Source organism: Scleropages formosus, unplaced genomic scaffold (assembly GCF_900964775.1).
Source record: "Scleropages formosus unplaced genomic scaffold, fSclFor1.1, whole genome shotgun sequence".
NCBI lineage: Eukaryota > Metazoa > Chordata > Actinopteri > Osteoglossiformes > Osteoglossidae > Scleropages > Scleropages formosus.
The window spans coordinates 92,920-106,977 of record NW_021641054.1 but is presented as its reverse complement, the minus strand read 5'-3'; the positions used below and the strand labels follow the sequence as shown (position 1 = coordinate 106,977).

The window sequence follows — 14,058 nt, the reverse complement described above, 5'->3', positions numbered from 1 at the left end:
TAATTTAGTTTAATAAATTATTCCATTTATGACATATGACTGGAATGCATGCAGTGTCCTTCATAACAGTTTGGAGGGGAGTACATGTTTGTTTTCGTCTATCCCGAATCTGCTAAATGAGTTGACATCACCCAGCTGGCTGTTTTGGTTCAAATTACATACTTTGCTTTTTTATACCCTTTTTGAGTTTCTTTTTTTTTTAAGTTCTAACCAGTGGGGATTATCTACAATCTTCATGATTTGTCCTTAATGACAATCATAACCGACAGACCTCCTGCAATCATTTGGGTGTATTAAAAGTGTCAAAGCAGACAGATTTCTCAACCACTACTGTATAATTAATCAGCAGGCAATTTGCAGGGAAATGATAGGATTTGATTATATTGCAACTCCTGTTGTGAAAACGATAAATATAATTTGTGCAAAAGCCTTATAAGAGTCAGCTGACAGCACTGCCTGACAAACTAAGTTTGCTGTTCTAGAACTGATGTAATTTGGGATAATCTTTTTTCAGAAGCGAGGTACAGTTTCTATAACTTCAATATGGGTTTATGGCGTATAAATGCATTATTTGCTGTTACAGATGAATTGGCTTAACTTTAACACACTGGTTAGCTAACTTTAGAGTTACAAAGAGTAAATATTTTTTTTTTCCTTGAGATTTTCTTTTATGGTTGAAAGTTTTCCCAAGTGTTAAGTTCACTTGATGGAAGAACAAGAAGTTTCCCGACAATCAATCTCAGGAGCTCCTCAGACTAATGAAACCACCAGGGGGTTTAACTGCTCTGTGTCTAACGGAAATGTCGCCGCTGCTTTCCAAAGCAATCTGCAGCTTACACCTTCTGTAAAAACCCTGTTTTCTGTGGAAGCTTATCAATATTCCCCCAGACACCTACTCATGTGTTGTTTTTGCAATGTTTTGCTCATAAAAATCAGAACAACTTGACGGAGCTGAAGTCCTTCGGCTCCCCCGTGGCTGCTGTTACCAACGTGACTGCGGCCGTCATGGTGTTGATGGCTCCTGGTGGCCGTGTCCCCAAGGACAGGAGCTGGAAGGCAGCAAAGGTGATGATGGCCAAGGTTGATGCCTTCCTGGATGCGCTAATCAACTTTAATAAGGAAAACGTCCATGAAAACTGCCTCAAGGCCCTCCAGCCCTATCTCCAGGACCCCGAGTTCCGCCCGGAGCTGGTGGCTGCCAAGTCTTTAGCAGCAGCAGGGCTCTGCTCCTGGGTGATCAACATTGTGAAGTTCTATGAGGTGTACTGCGAGGTGGAGCCCAAGAGACAGGCCCTCAGCAAGGCCAATGCAGAGCTAGCAGCAGCCCAGGATAAGCTCACCACAATAAAATCCAAGATTGCTGTGAGTTAAATGATACACTCTCTTTTTTGCAACGGAGTACTTTGCTTAGTATATTTGGAGGTGTTCATTTTACAATACAAAAATTCGAAATTATAAATAAAGTTAAGGACAGGGTACACAGTGTGGCATGTGAGTGCTGGAACCTCCCTCCTTCGGGTTTGTGGGTTTAGATGTGGATTTGAATCTGACTGCTCAACCCCCCCACACACACACAGTTTAAAGACACAATTTAAATGTTTCAGAAGAACTGATGACTGTACAGGTGGTCCCCGATTTACGATGGTTCGACTTATGATTTTTTTCAACTTTACAATGACGAGCTGGCGATAGACATTCAGTGGAAAGCGTACTTTCAATTTAGTTTTTTTTTTCTTGGGCCAAAGACATGTAGTGCCGTACTGTCTTGTGATGCTGGGCAGTGGCAGCGATCCGCATCTCCCAGTCTGTCATGCAGAGGTATGTATTAGGTGTATTAAATGCATTTTGGACTTAACAATGTTTTCGACTCATAATACGTTTCATGGAACGTAACCCCATCGTAAATCGGGGACCACCTGTATTATACACAATTAGTGTGTGACTGCATGAGTGTGTGTGATTGTCTGGCAATGATCTGCTGTCCCCTTCAGGGTGTACTCTGCCTATACTCTTCACTACCTATGCATCTTGGGATAGCCCCGAACCACCACAACACCAAATTGGACAAACGATTTCTAGAAACGAAGATTACTTTTTTACTTTGGCTAACACACTTTTTTTTTCAAGGACAAATACCAACCTTGACAATTAATGGTATTTTTCCATATGCTTATTCTGAACATGTGCCAGGACAGCTGATAAAATTAAGTACTGTTTTCAAACTTTGGGAAGGTAATGGCAGGAGATAATTTCCTTTGAAATGTATGTCTGTTTGATCTTTGTCGTGTAATGAGCATTCAGTCATTTGATGAGCATTGCATTTTTCAGTGTTTCAGCACTTACCTTTTTTCATCTTCACCCACCCTCTCAGCAACTGAATGAGAACCTGGAGAAACTGACAGCGAAGTTTGAGAAGGCCACGGCAGAGAAGCTGAAGTGCCAGCAGGAGGCCGATGCCACGGCATACATCATTTCTCTTGCCAACCGCCTGGTGAGCATTCCTGGCATGAACTCCCAGCACCCAGCTGGAACTTGATAAATCCCCTCAGAACTGAAGTTTTTCGCTGAAAGCATTGCTGACAGAGCAAACGCATTCTTAATTATTAATTATGTGCGATTTTGAATAAACCTTAAACATACTTAATGTTCCATGCATCCACACTGGTTAATGGCTGGTTAATCATTTCACTATTTTTTACATTTATATACATGTATATAATATATATATATAATATATATTTGTAAATGTATATTTGTAAAATGTATTTGTAAAATGTATATTTACATTTAATTGACAACTTTATCTAAGACTTACAGAGCTGAGTTTGTATATTAAGATTTTTCCAAATTATTTAATCATCTGTATAGTTGTGTATTCTTTCTTTACTTGTTCAGGGTAAATACTTTGCTGAAGAGTATTAAAATAAAAGTGAGAACTGAAGCCAGTACCTTCCAACTGCAAAGCAACAGCTGTAACCACTAAACTACACTAATATGATACTGCATGTGCGATAGAAACGTGTTGTAGTTTTTACATACGTACTAAGTGGCGACAGTATGTTGGTCATGAAAGTATGTGTTTTTCCTGTGATAGGTAGGGGGGCTTGCATCAGAGAATGTTCGCTGGGCTGAAGCTGTGAGTAATTTCAAGCACCAGGAGAAAACACTTTGTGGAGATGTGTTGCTGATCACAGCCTTTGTGTCCTACCTGGGATATTTTACAAAGAGCTACCGCCTGGAACTGATGGACAAGACCTGGAGGCCTTACCTGAGCGAGCTCAAGGTCAGTTCCAAAGTGAAATCCACACTATCCATTTAGTTATGGTGTAGCGCCGACTCTGGGGAAAAAAGTATCAATTAATTTGTACACAGCTGTTGAAGTTGTATGTATAATTAATAATCTCTGAATGATGGCACAGTGGTGCAGTGGGTAGGACGCAGGACAACTGTGTTATAAATATTTAATGAATGTCTTTATTAAAGCAGTTCATGTACTTATTGTATAGCTTAATGTGAACAAGGAAATAAAGATGACTATTGCATGAGTAGTATCAACAACAAATATACTGGCAGCCAGGGTTTGGTTGCTGTGGCTTTGTGTTCTGTTAATGAACAGCAGGAATTTTTGTTGTGCCTACCGCTCATTGTCATCCTCCTTGCTTTGTTTTGTGTTGGTGCTCTAAGAATGGTTGACTTATGCTATTCAAGTAACATATGCTGGTTGGACCCCATCTTCAATGTGGGTGGCTGAAGGTGTTGCATTCATGGCGGTCCACCACACCAAACTGCATATTTTTCTTCACTATAAATTGTAGCTGCCCTGGCAAGCTGCTCTCTGCTTGCTCACATACATTTTATAGAAGGTCTTTCTACAGCTTTTGCTGACTCAACTCTGCCCTTAATGCTTTGTGTTCTTTAAGTCAGTGCCCTCTTTTTGCGAGTCAGGGCACGTTCAACAAGTTGCCTAGTTCTCCCCTCACTGCTAAGAACTAAAAAAGGGGGTTAAATGAGTTCAGATAATAAGACGAATCAAGTGTTTGTCGCCTAGGCTGGCAAAAAAGTGTCCTGCACCTAGACCTTCAGTAACTATAGTCAAACAGGCCCTGTGAATGTATTGCACCCCATTGCATCAGTGTGACAATGTGCTGCATTTAAAATCACGTACATACAAATGTATCTGTTAAACCCTTTTTACATATATCAGTGTCAAATTTCCCGTTGTGAAAAATACATTAACATGAAAAATGTGTTTTCAAAATGTGGTCCTCGTTCACAGTCAAACTCGATATTAAAATCACTTTTGTCTTATTTTCATTTTAAAATAAAGATAATTTTACATAACAAAGATATTTTCACTAGATATAGTTTTTTAGTAATTAATCTGTGGTTTCATTGTTCCTCCAAGGTGCCGGTTCCAGTGACACCAGACTTGGACCCATTAACAATGCTGATGGATGATGCAGATATTGCCGCTTGGCAAAACGAGGGACTTCCTGCAGACAGGATGTCAACAGAAAATGCCACAATCCTAACCAGCTGCGAGCGCTGGCCTTTAATGGTGGACCCCCAGCTGCAAGGAATCAAATGGATCAAAAATAAATATGGAGAAGCCCTCAGAGTTATCAGGATAGGCCAGAGAGGGTATATGTCTGAAATAGCTCTGTACATTTTTTTCCCCGCAAAGTGTATGACTTTCTCTGAAAATAGAAGTTGTGTGTTGGGATTAGTAATTTTTGGTAAATTTCATGAATTTGTTTCTTGAAATTTTTTAAAAATATTTTCCAGATATCTTGATTCTGTGGAAATGGCCTTGTCTTCTGGTGAAGTAGTTTTGATTGAAAATTTGGAAGAGAATGTGGACCCAGTTTTGGGACCTTTGCTTGGTCGAGAGACTATAAAGAAGGGGAAGTAAGCATCCACAGAGTTCCATCTTTATCTGTATTTGCCCTTTTAACATAAATGGTGTGCAGCAGCACATAAATAAAAAAATCACAAATGTGGAAAAGGTTGTCCTTTGGAAAACTAATTTATGTTTTACTTTACTTTATCCTTAAAGGTGCATAAAAATTGGAGATAAAGAGTGTGAGTACAACCCCAACTTCCGTCTCATCCTTCACACGAAGCTGGCGAATCCCCATTACCAGCCAGAGCTGCAGGCCCAGTGCACCCTCATCAATTTCACAGTAACACGGGATGGCCTCGAGGATCAGCTTTTGGCAGCTGTGGTCAGTATGGAACGACCAGACCTGGAAGAGCTGAAGGCAAGTATAAGTGTGGGCTTGGCTCTTCGGCACTGGCAAAATTACAGTGTCGCTTGTTGGGAAAGGCTCAAGAACTTGAGATCAATATGTGACCTCAGTTTTAGACTCCTCATTCATAGTTCACTTGTGATGCTTGAAACTGAGGGAAAACAACTGCAAGGTCGCTTTTCAGAAAAAGAGATTAATGTGCTTTAGGATGTTGTGTCTTGTCATTTTCTCTGTAATCCAGCAAATTAGTTTTAGTTTGATTATTCGATGAATACCAGGCTTGGCAAATGTTTCATTAGTACTGACAATATTATGAGGTAAATTTTATATTAACACTATTATTAGGTAATACAGTTAGTGTGTACAGAATGAAATGGTTGAAGTGTTTCTGCATTGGCTATGAAATGAACCTAGTAGGTGGATGGTCATGATAGACTGATTGGTTTGCCACTAATCCTTAGCTGTTGAGCTTTTCGGATTTCGGCCACCCCTAGCTAACATTCTGCTGCATGAGCTCCTTACATCTCACCAGTTTTCAGAGGCATATCCAAATCCATGTGTCGGTTGCTTGAATTAGGTCTGCAAAGCAAGGTTTCTGGAAATGCCTAACATGTCTGCAGCTGGATGGGACCAGAATTTCCACATTGTCCCAGTGTGCAGAATCATCTTAATGAACTCAGCTGTGTGACAATGGCTTGTTTCTCCCCACAAGCTGATGTTCATATACCCATGTTGAATGTTTCCTTCCACTTTGTCCCACGTAGTGACACTCACAATTCTGGCACTCTATTCTATAGATGACGTTTCTTTTTTTGAGATCTTTGTGGATTTGCTTGGGTCATGAGAGGGTGGTCCACAATGTGTTACACAGTAGCCGCATGAACCCTATGTGGGCATTGTAGTCTAGGCGAGATCTTGGAAACATTTGTAATGTGTGGTAGAATGATACTTGTAAGTGCTGAATCATCTTCAGCCTGTAGACAACTGGTGTAGATAAATCTCTTCATATTGATGTTTTTCCTCAGCTTTGTGCAGAGCATCTGTGCTCCAGTGGGTTCATGCACGGATGAACAAGGCTCGAATGCAATTTTTTTATGCGAGGTTGGGTGATTGCTGTTATAGCTCAGGACATGGTCCGTGTTTGTGTATCTCGGGTTTCCGTTGCGCTCCAATGCTTCCTTTAGCAGTTGTCCAGCAGTGGTAGACTGTCTTCCTGAGCTACTAACCTTCACTTCTATCCTTTTTAGTGTCCATAAAATTGAAAATAATACAGATATTTATTTTTTGGATTGGACTGACAGATCCAGCACAATGGGTCTGAGGAGGCATTTTTTGTTGCCACTGTCAGAATTTTCAACAGGTCTGTTCCTCATGGTAAAATTTGCATTGAGAACTGGATTAGCATTCTTGGCACAGTCTTTAACATTTGCCCATGATGTCTTCTGTGTCTCACTGTAGTATTGGTTTCAAGTGTGGCCTCCCAGGGGAGGGTGAGCAGGAGGATATGTGTTTTTTTTCTGACAAGACCAGGAATACTCCCAGTTCACTTTCAGTGTCAGGTTTTTCATTTGGATGTGTTGGTACACCATGCCAGTAAGGTCAAGGTGGTGACTCAAGGAGAATAGGTGTCTTTCCTGACTAGGCTAGGAACACTCCCAGTTCACTTGCAATTTCACATTTTTCATCTGGATGTGCTGGTACACCATATAAATGTTCAAGGAGGATAGGTGTCTTGGCAGTTCATTTCTGCGTCTCCAGTTTGGTACACTATTTTGACGTTGTTTTAAAAAAATTGTAAAGTTATCAGAATGAATTAGACATAAACATGATTTTTTTTAATGAAATGAAGTAAAGAGCTGCTTCTGAAAAATTGATTAGCCTTAAATGTCCCTGTTCAATTTCCATGATGCTTGCATCTCCTTCTCTGTGCTCAACTGGAGCTAAAAGTGACAGTTATTCTAATAAGACAGAGATGTTATATCAGCAGTTTGGTTTCATATGAGGCCATCAATTGCTATTGTTCCTGTAATTATTTGATCTGACTTTCAGAAGTGTAGTGTCAAATTTGCAGTTTCATCGATACTCAGTTAACATGCCTTGGTCATTATACTGTACATTTCTATAACAAAAACGTTGAACAAGTGTAAATTGTTTTTAGGAGCAATTAGAAAACTAATTTAAGGATGGTTAAAATAGCTGAGCATTTTTGGAAGGTGAAAATAGCATGGATCATGTAAATGGTAGAAAAAACACCTGCTACTGTGTCGCTTCTCTTATAGCTTATATACAGTATACATACTGTAATGATGACGTATTATGGTGGAGACTAAGGGGTTGCTCCCCCTCTCGCCCCTCGCTCCCATGCGCGCGCAGGCTGATATACTTGGCCGTGTACACATTTTGTGCCTCGCACGTTTTGGAGTTTACTTTAATGTTGTTTATTTTTTTGTAAAGACAGCTGTGTGAAATATGTCATCCATAGTTGCCTGCAAGATATTAAAAAGAAGAGCTTCCTTTTTTCCGTGTCCGACTGGGTTTATATAATTATACGCCTTTCTGGAATCCACGTGAGGATCTGGGCTAACTCATTAGCCAGATCCTTACAACACACACACATTTTCAGAACCGCTCGTCCCATACGGGGTCGCGGGGAACCGGAGCCTACCCGGTAACACAGGGCGAAAGGCCGGAGGGGGAAGGGGACACACCCAGGACGGGATGCCAGTCCACCGCAAGGCAACCCAAGCGGGACTCGAACCCCAGACCCACCGGAGAGCAGGACTGTGGCCCAACCCACTGCGCCACCGCACCCCCATATACAGTATACTGACTCCCAAAAAAAACAGTAAATATGGCCAGTAATTACTACCGAAAAGAGAATATTGAGGTGAGATTACTGCTCTCTCTGTGATCTGTGTATTGACCCTGTGTGCCGAGTGAAAATCCCTGAGGTTGGGAGCTAAGTGGAAGGCAAGATGAGGTTTTAAGAGGTAGATTCCTTCAAATTGTGTTTGGCTCTATATTCCTTTTTTCCTCTCCCTGCAGTGTGAAAATCTGTTGTATTTTGTATAGTACTTTGAACACTGGAGTCTGAAAAGAAATTGTATATCGTTCTGAAGCTGGGTGCTGTCAGTCTGTAGTAGCCTCTGTAATAGAGGCATAGAGAACATTGGAAAAGGTCACAGTGTCTATACTGACAATTGGCTTAACATTCTAGCTCTTTGTCATTGCTTGTACCACAGTTGAGGACTGAGCTTTCTGAAAAGAGATGTGATCCCACAGTTAGCTGTTACACACAGACACTATGCAGATATGGCAATCAGTGAATGTCAGCTTAACCAAACATCTACATGTCATTTTTAAAATATACAGTACCTAGGAAAGCATACAGGTAGCAACCTTTGCTGAATTAGTACAGGTGTTTGAAAACATCGCATGAAAATTCTGAAAGTATTTTTCAATTTCAGCTAATTTATTCTTGTATATTGTTCTTCTCACCAGGATGGTACAGGGTGTTGAACATAGTTTGATTGCTACAACAAAGACGCAAGTGGTACAATACCAATATCCAGTTACTATGGTGGCAGACATAGATGACTATCTGAATAAGCCAGCTGTCAACAGCTGAGAGGAAACTAAACTCCCAGCTATGAAGAAGGGGAAAAGTAAACCTCTGGGGGTATATTTTTGCTTAATATATAGAAATACTCTGTAAGTGGGTGATGTACCTTGCTGGAATATGCTCCAGAGCACCATGACCCCAAGTGTTTATTATTAATGGAGGGATGGATTTTCCAGACTATTCTTAGACTTGAAAAAAGTATTCCTAGTACTTCAAATGCTTGATTTACCAAATGTCTAATATTTCACACCTATTATAACATGATATGCAACTCAGCTCCCACTTTCTTAGAATGATTTGGGAATGCACTGCCTGAGTGTGGTATAGCATGCAGTGTACATGGTAATTATGTACACTGGGTAATATTTTTGCGCATTCAACTAGGCTATAGCACTATTGCAACATATTCACTTTATGGTTTAAAGCTTGTCCATTGGGTAATTTCTCAGCAATCTGTCTCTTCAGAACTTACTTATTACTGCTCAAGTTAATGAGCACTGTGAATTGCGATGGAAGCTGCAAGAGATATGGTACACGTGTTAAATGGATATAATTAAGTGAATGAAAACGGATTTTTCAAAGCCCCATACCTAATTATATTAAATGTTAATAAAGCTTCTGTGTCGGGCATATGAAATGGATTTTTAGCTGTCAATACACATTTTCTGTTTGGATTCTCCTACAGTCTTATTTTGCACATTCCAAAAAAATAGCAAAGGTGTCACACAAAAAGAAATTGCTGATGGCTGTGTTTTTAACATGAAGGTTCAGTGTATTTGGAATGTTATAAGATGTAAAAACACTGCACTCAATTCAGCATTTTTCCTGTATTTGAGATTCTTAGACGCTGATATTTTTGTGGTATACCTGCATGGACTAACAGTTTTCTTTCCAATGGGAACCAGTTATTGCTGTTGTGTAGGGACAAGTCATTGTGTTGTCTTGCTCCACTTAGGCTTGATAGGTGTAAAAAGGGAAATGATGACTTCAGTTTTGGTTAATCAGAGGGAATACTCCACATCCAAAATGAACTGACTCGGCACTGATGTTTAATAATCATTTTCCTGTCATGATGGACATATATTATCTCATTTAAAACCCAATTAAGGTTTGTGCTGACTGGTTAATTGTTTGTTTTCTGGACTGGGTAATTAGATGCACAGTATGCCAGCAGAGACCTAATCGTTAATAACTGACTCATTAAAATTTGGGATTTTGATGAAGTTTCCCTCTCCTCCTCTGCTTCAAGACAGTGCGCAAGGTCAAGGTCCCACAAGCTCAGTGGGCGCATCAATTCCCCTGCATCTGTTTGCCGTTATTTATATTCTTAGTCTCTGAACACCACATTGCTTTACTGCAGAACTTCAGGCCGAGTCAAAGACACTACAGCATATGTAATAGCAGGCTCTGTTTTGGGTAATTCAGCATGAAAGACTTTCAATTCCCTTTATTTTTGCCTTAATCATTCTGTCAGTTTTAGGACTCATGAAATATTGTGAAATGGATCCCTGGACTTTTTTAATTATTTTTCTTTTTCCAGTTACTGAGGCCTTTAAAAGGGTTTCACCCTTTAAAATAAGGTTATGTTTCATTTTTTTCTATATCTGACATGACCATTCACTAATCCTGCCAAAAATGAAGTACTCCAATTCGCCAGTACATACGTATATAGCACATGTACTTTTTCAGTCATTCATCAATGAGCATCATCTACAACTCCATCCCTGATGATCCTTTTGATCCATAAGTGCACCAAAGCTATGGTGAAATGTTTTTAACCATGGATTTGAGAATGAGTTCCATAAGATGAACACAGCTGTTTGTACAGGCTGAGGATACAGATAAGATATGCATGTCCTTCCCTATTTATATGAAAAGCATTATTGTGTTTATTTCTTGCTGTGTTGTTTATTTGGTTTCATGATAAGCCCCTCCTTTTTTAGCTGACAAGTACTGGTAAAGCCCAGAAAGAAAGAAAACTGCTAATAACTAACTAGCAGCTTGCAATCTAAGGGTCCCCAGTTTTTGAATCCTGCTCTTACTGTAGTACTTTTGATCAAGGTACTTACTCTGAACTGATATAGTGAAAATACCCTGCTGTATAAATGGGTAACCAACTAAATGTCACTTGTGTAAAAAATAGTGTAAAAACATTGCATGTTACCTTGGTATGTTGCCTTATACATACCACTGTGGTGCCAGCTAAATAAGGACATTACAAACTTGTAATGTTAAGGGAAACTGATGAAAGACATTCTGACATGTCCATTACACAAATCTTTGATATTGTTAAAGTGCTAAGATTTGTGATACGTTTCTGCAGTTTAAGCTTACCCTTGAGAAATCTTAGGCAGTGTGCTCTTCTTTGTACCATTTTCACAGAGACTTACTGAGATTGATTATGTAAATCAATGTTGAATTGCCTTCTCTAGCTAATTAGCCTTTAAAGGTGTCAGGCAAGCAACACACACAAAGTGCCCAATGTAAAAAAAAAATAGACTAAGGTCACTTTTAATTGATTTTATGTTGCAATGTACAGAAACTTTGTTTCTGGCAAGTTTGCAAAATGCAATGGTAAAGTTTAGGTATGAAACAAATGTAAGTGCTGCATTACTCTCAGACAGGTATTGTGGAACTCTAGCAAGCTTATTATTTTTGTTATTTTCACCAAAGCTCAACTGGTCAGTATGAGAAATTTTAATACTCCAGCGCAATATGGATATGTATCGCATTATTTAAAATCCTATTAGGATTTCAGCAGACTGGGTCAAATTATTTGCTTTCTGAACCAGGCATTATTACCTGCTATGATTTATAGCTTCTATACTTTAAAAGCAGCAGTACCTGTATCTAGTAGGTAAAACATGATGTGTGTGCCAACCAAAATTTTTCATGTGTTCTTTCATTGCTTTGCTCACCTATTAATTGCTGATATCATTATAGTATTATTTTAATTGTTTCTAAAGACTGAGTTGAAACTGCAAATGTAACGTTTACTTTAATGGAAACACATTTTTGAAGGTCAGAGCTGAAATCCAAGAAGAAAAGCCAGTATTGGTCAGTCTCCATAAAGAGCAGATTTTTGTTTTCCCCTCTTTGCTTCATTTTGGCGTTTGAACATTTGTGTTGACATTCATATCCACTTTGTATGTGGGAGGTTCAATGCTCAGTGGCCTCTGCCAGGAGGAAGTGGGTTAATCCACTCACACTAAGCTTTCCTTTGTGTTTTCGCTATCAAATGCAAGAATATTGATTGCCACTGACTTTGACTTGTCCTATAATTTTCCTGTAGTCATTATGAGAGATTTCTACCACTATACATTCGTATATTTCCTCTAAATTATGTATCATTTTAAGAATCTGTGAAAGACATATATTTGTATGATAAATACAAATAGTATGAAAAAACATAGTGTTTGTGATTCTTATGCTGTGTTTAAGTACATTATCTCTTTCTTTTTTGTAGTCAAACCTCACAAAGCAGCAAAATGGTTTCAAGATTACTTTAAAAACTCTTGAAGATAATCTGCTGTCCCGTCTATCTTCTGCTTCTGGAAACTTCTTGGGTGACACTGAGCTGGTGGAGAATCTTGAGACAACCAAACAGACAGCTGCAGAGATTGAAGAAAAGGTGAAGTGGTCACTAGTTTTTTACTGTCGTAATATTTTTTTGGGGGAGATGATTTAAAAAAAATTAGTTGATAACATTTTTTCCATGTAGTTTTATTTCATAGTAGTTTAGCCCAAGCAGAAAACTGTCTGAACACACACATACAGCTTTGCTACAGCATCTTGTTGACAGCATTTATTAGTATAGCTCACGTTTTTTCCTGAAACCTTCAATGATATTTTCGTCAAAAAGGAAACTCGTGGTGAATGCCGATAAAACTGACTAAGTTCAGTCAATATCTGCAACATGAAATGTTTGTCTGTAAAATATTTTGTTATTACAAAACAATACTTAAATCATACAAAATGACTTTCACTTGCTTCACTCAAATGCCCTTAAGATGGCTCCTACTGAAATCAGCCAGTAGTTGCACATTCCTCTGCATATTTCACAGAGCAGTTATAGTTTATTCAAATTTGCTTAAAGAACATCTGAGATGCTGCAACGTCCATCGGCACAAACGTACAGAGTAGGCTGTTAAGGTCAGTGAAACTGACATGGTCTCATCAGCACATAGTCCTGTGCAGCTAGTAAAACGGCAGTTTTTTTTTCAGTGTTACCAGCTACATTTAGTGCCTTTGTAGCTCCTCTACATTTTATTTCCTGTCCACTGTTAAACTGATTATCTTATAAATGCCCGCTACAGTGCATTGCTGCAGTGTCATGCCCCTAAGCTGAACGTTTCTCATATCATTCTTCTAATTATTATAATTGTGGTTAATATAATTGAGCGAACATCCCCCCCTCCCCCCCTCTGTGTTTGTCTTGTAGGTAAAAGAGGCCAAGGTGACAGAAGTCAAAATCAATGAAGCGAGGGAGCACTACCGCCCAGCAGCAGCCCGAGCTTCCTTATTGTACTTCATAATGAACGACCTCAATAAAATCCATCCCATGTATCAGTTCTCTCTGAAGGTACGCGTTTTGTAATGGCCCTCTGCTGAAAGGGGACCCTGCTGAAACTCTGTGTGATTGCATTGTTTTTTCCATGTTGCTCTCCTTTGTTCCGCGCTTGCTCTGCACTGGGTCCTTGTCTTCACAGTGGTTAATGTGCTTGCCGGTCCCTGCTGCAGCTGCGTTCCTGCTGATGTCTTTTATTTCAGGCTTCATTCTCGAGAGAGACTACCTGGAAAACCACACCACTCGGTCAAAATCCCCACCTTTGTTACGTAGTACAGTGCCGCTGAGCTACAATAAATGTTTTGGTGATAAACTACATGTTGAAGATATGGATCTATATACTCATTCATTCACGGTCGAGAACCGCTTATTCAGTACAGGCTCGTGAAGGTCTGGAGCCTATCTAGGAAGCATGAGGTGCAAGGCAGGGTATACCCTGGGACAACAGTCTGTTGCAGAAAAATATAGTATCACTACAGAATAATAAATTTAATCTGCATGTATAACTATGTACCATTATTTCACAGAGAATGGTAAATGCTGCCATCAGTGCAGTATTTATTGTGGCAGATTAATTACTGTGTACAAACATATTTCTGGCTCTCTGACACTTGGCAGTT

At 39.5% G+C, this 14,058-nt stretch overlaps 1 protein-coding gene across 1 annotated transcript in view; it reads left to right on the top strand.

The window, feature by feature from the left end:
• LOC114909805 (dynein heavy chain 9, axonemal-like) overlaps positions 1-14,058 on the top strand; it is a gene marked incomplete at its 5' end in the record, with an annotated part of 69,299 nt that overhangs the window by 25,069 nt on the left and 30,172 nt on the right. Inside the window, 8 exon segments of the mRNA XM_029249615.1 lie at positions 937-1,362; positions 2,372-2,491; positions 3,095-3,283; positions 4,406-4,641; positions 4,786-4,908; positions 5,057-5,261; positions 12,338-12,502; positions 13,313-13,453. Of these exon segments, the coding sequence (XP_029105448.1) occupies positions 937-1,362; positions 2,372-2,491; positions 3,095-3,283; positions 4,406-4,641; positions 4,786-4,908; positions 5,057-5,261; positions 12,338-12,502; positions 13,313-13,453 (1,605 nt within the window).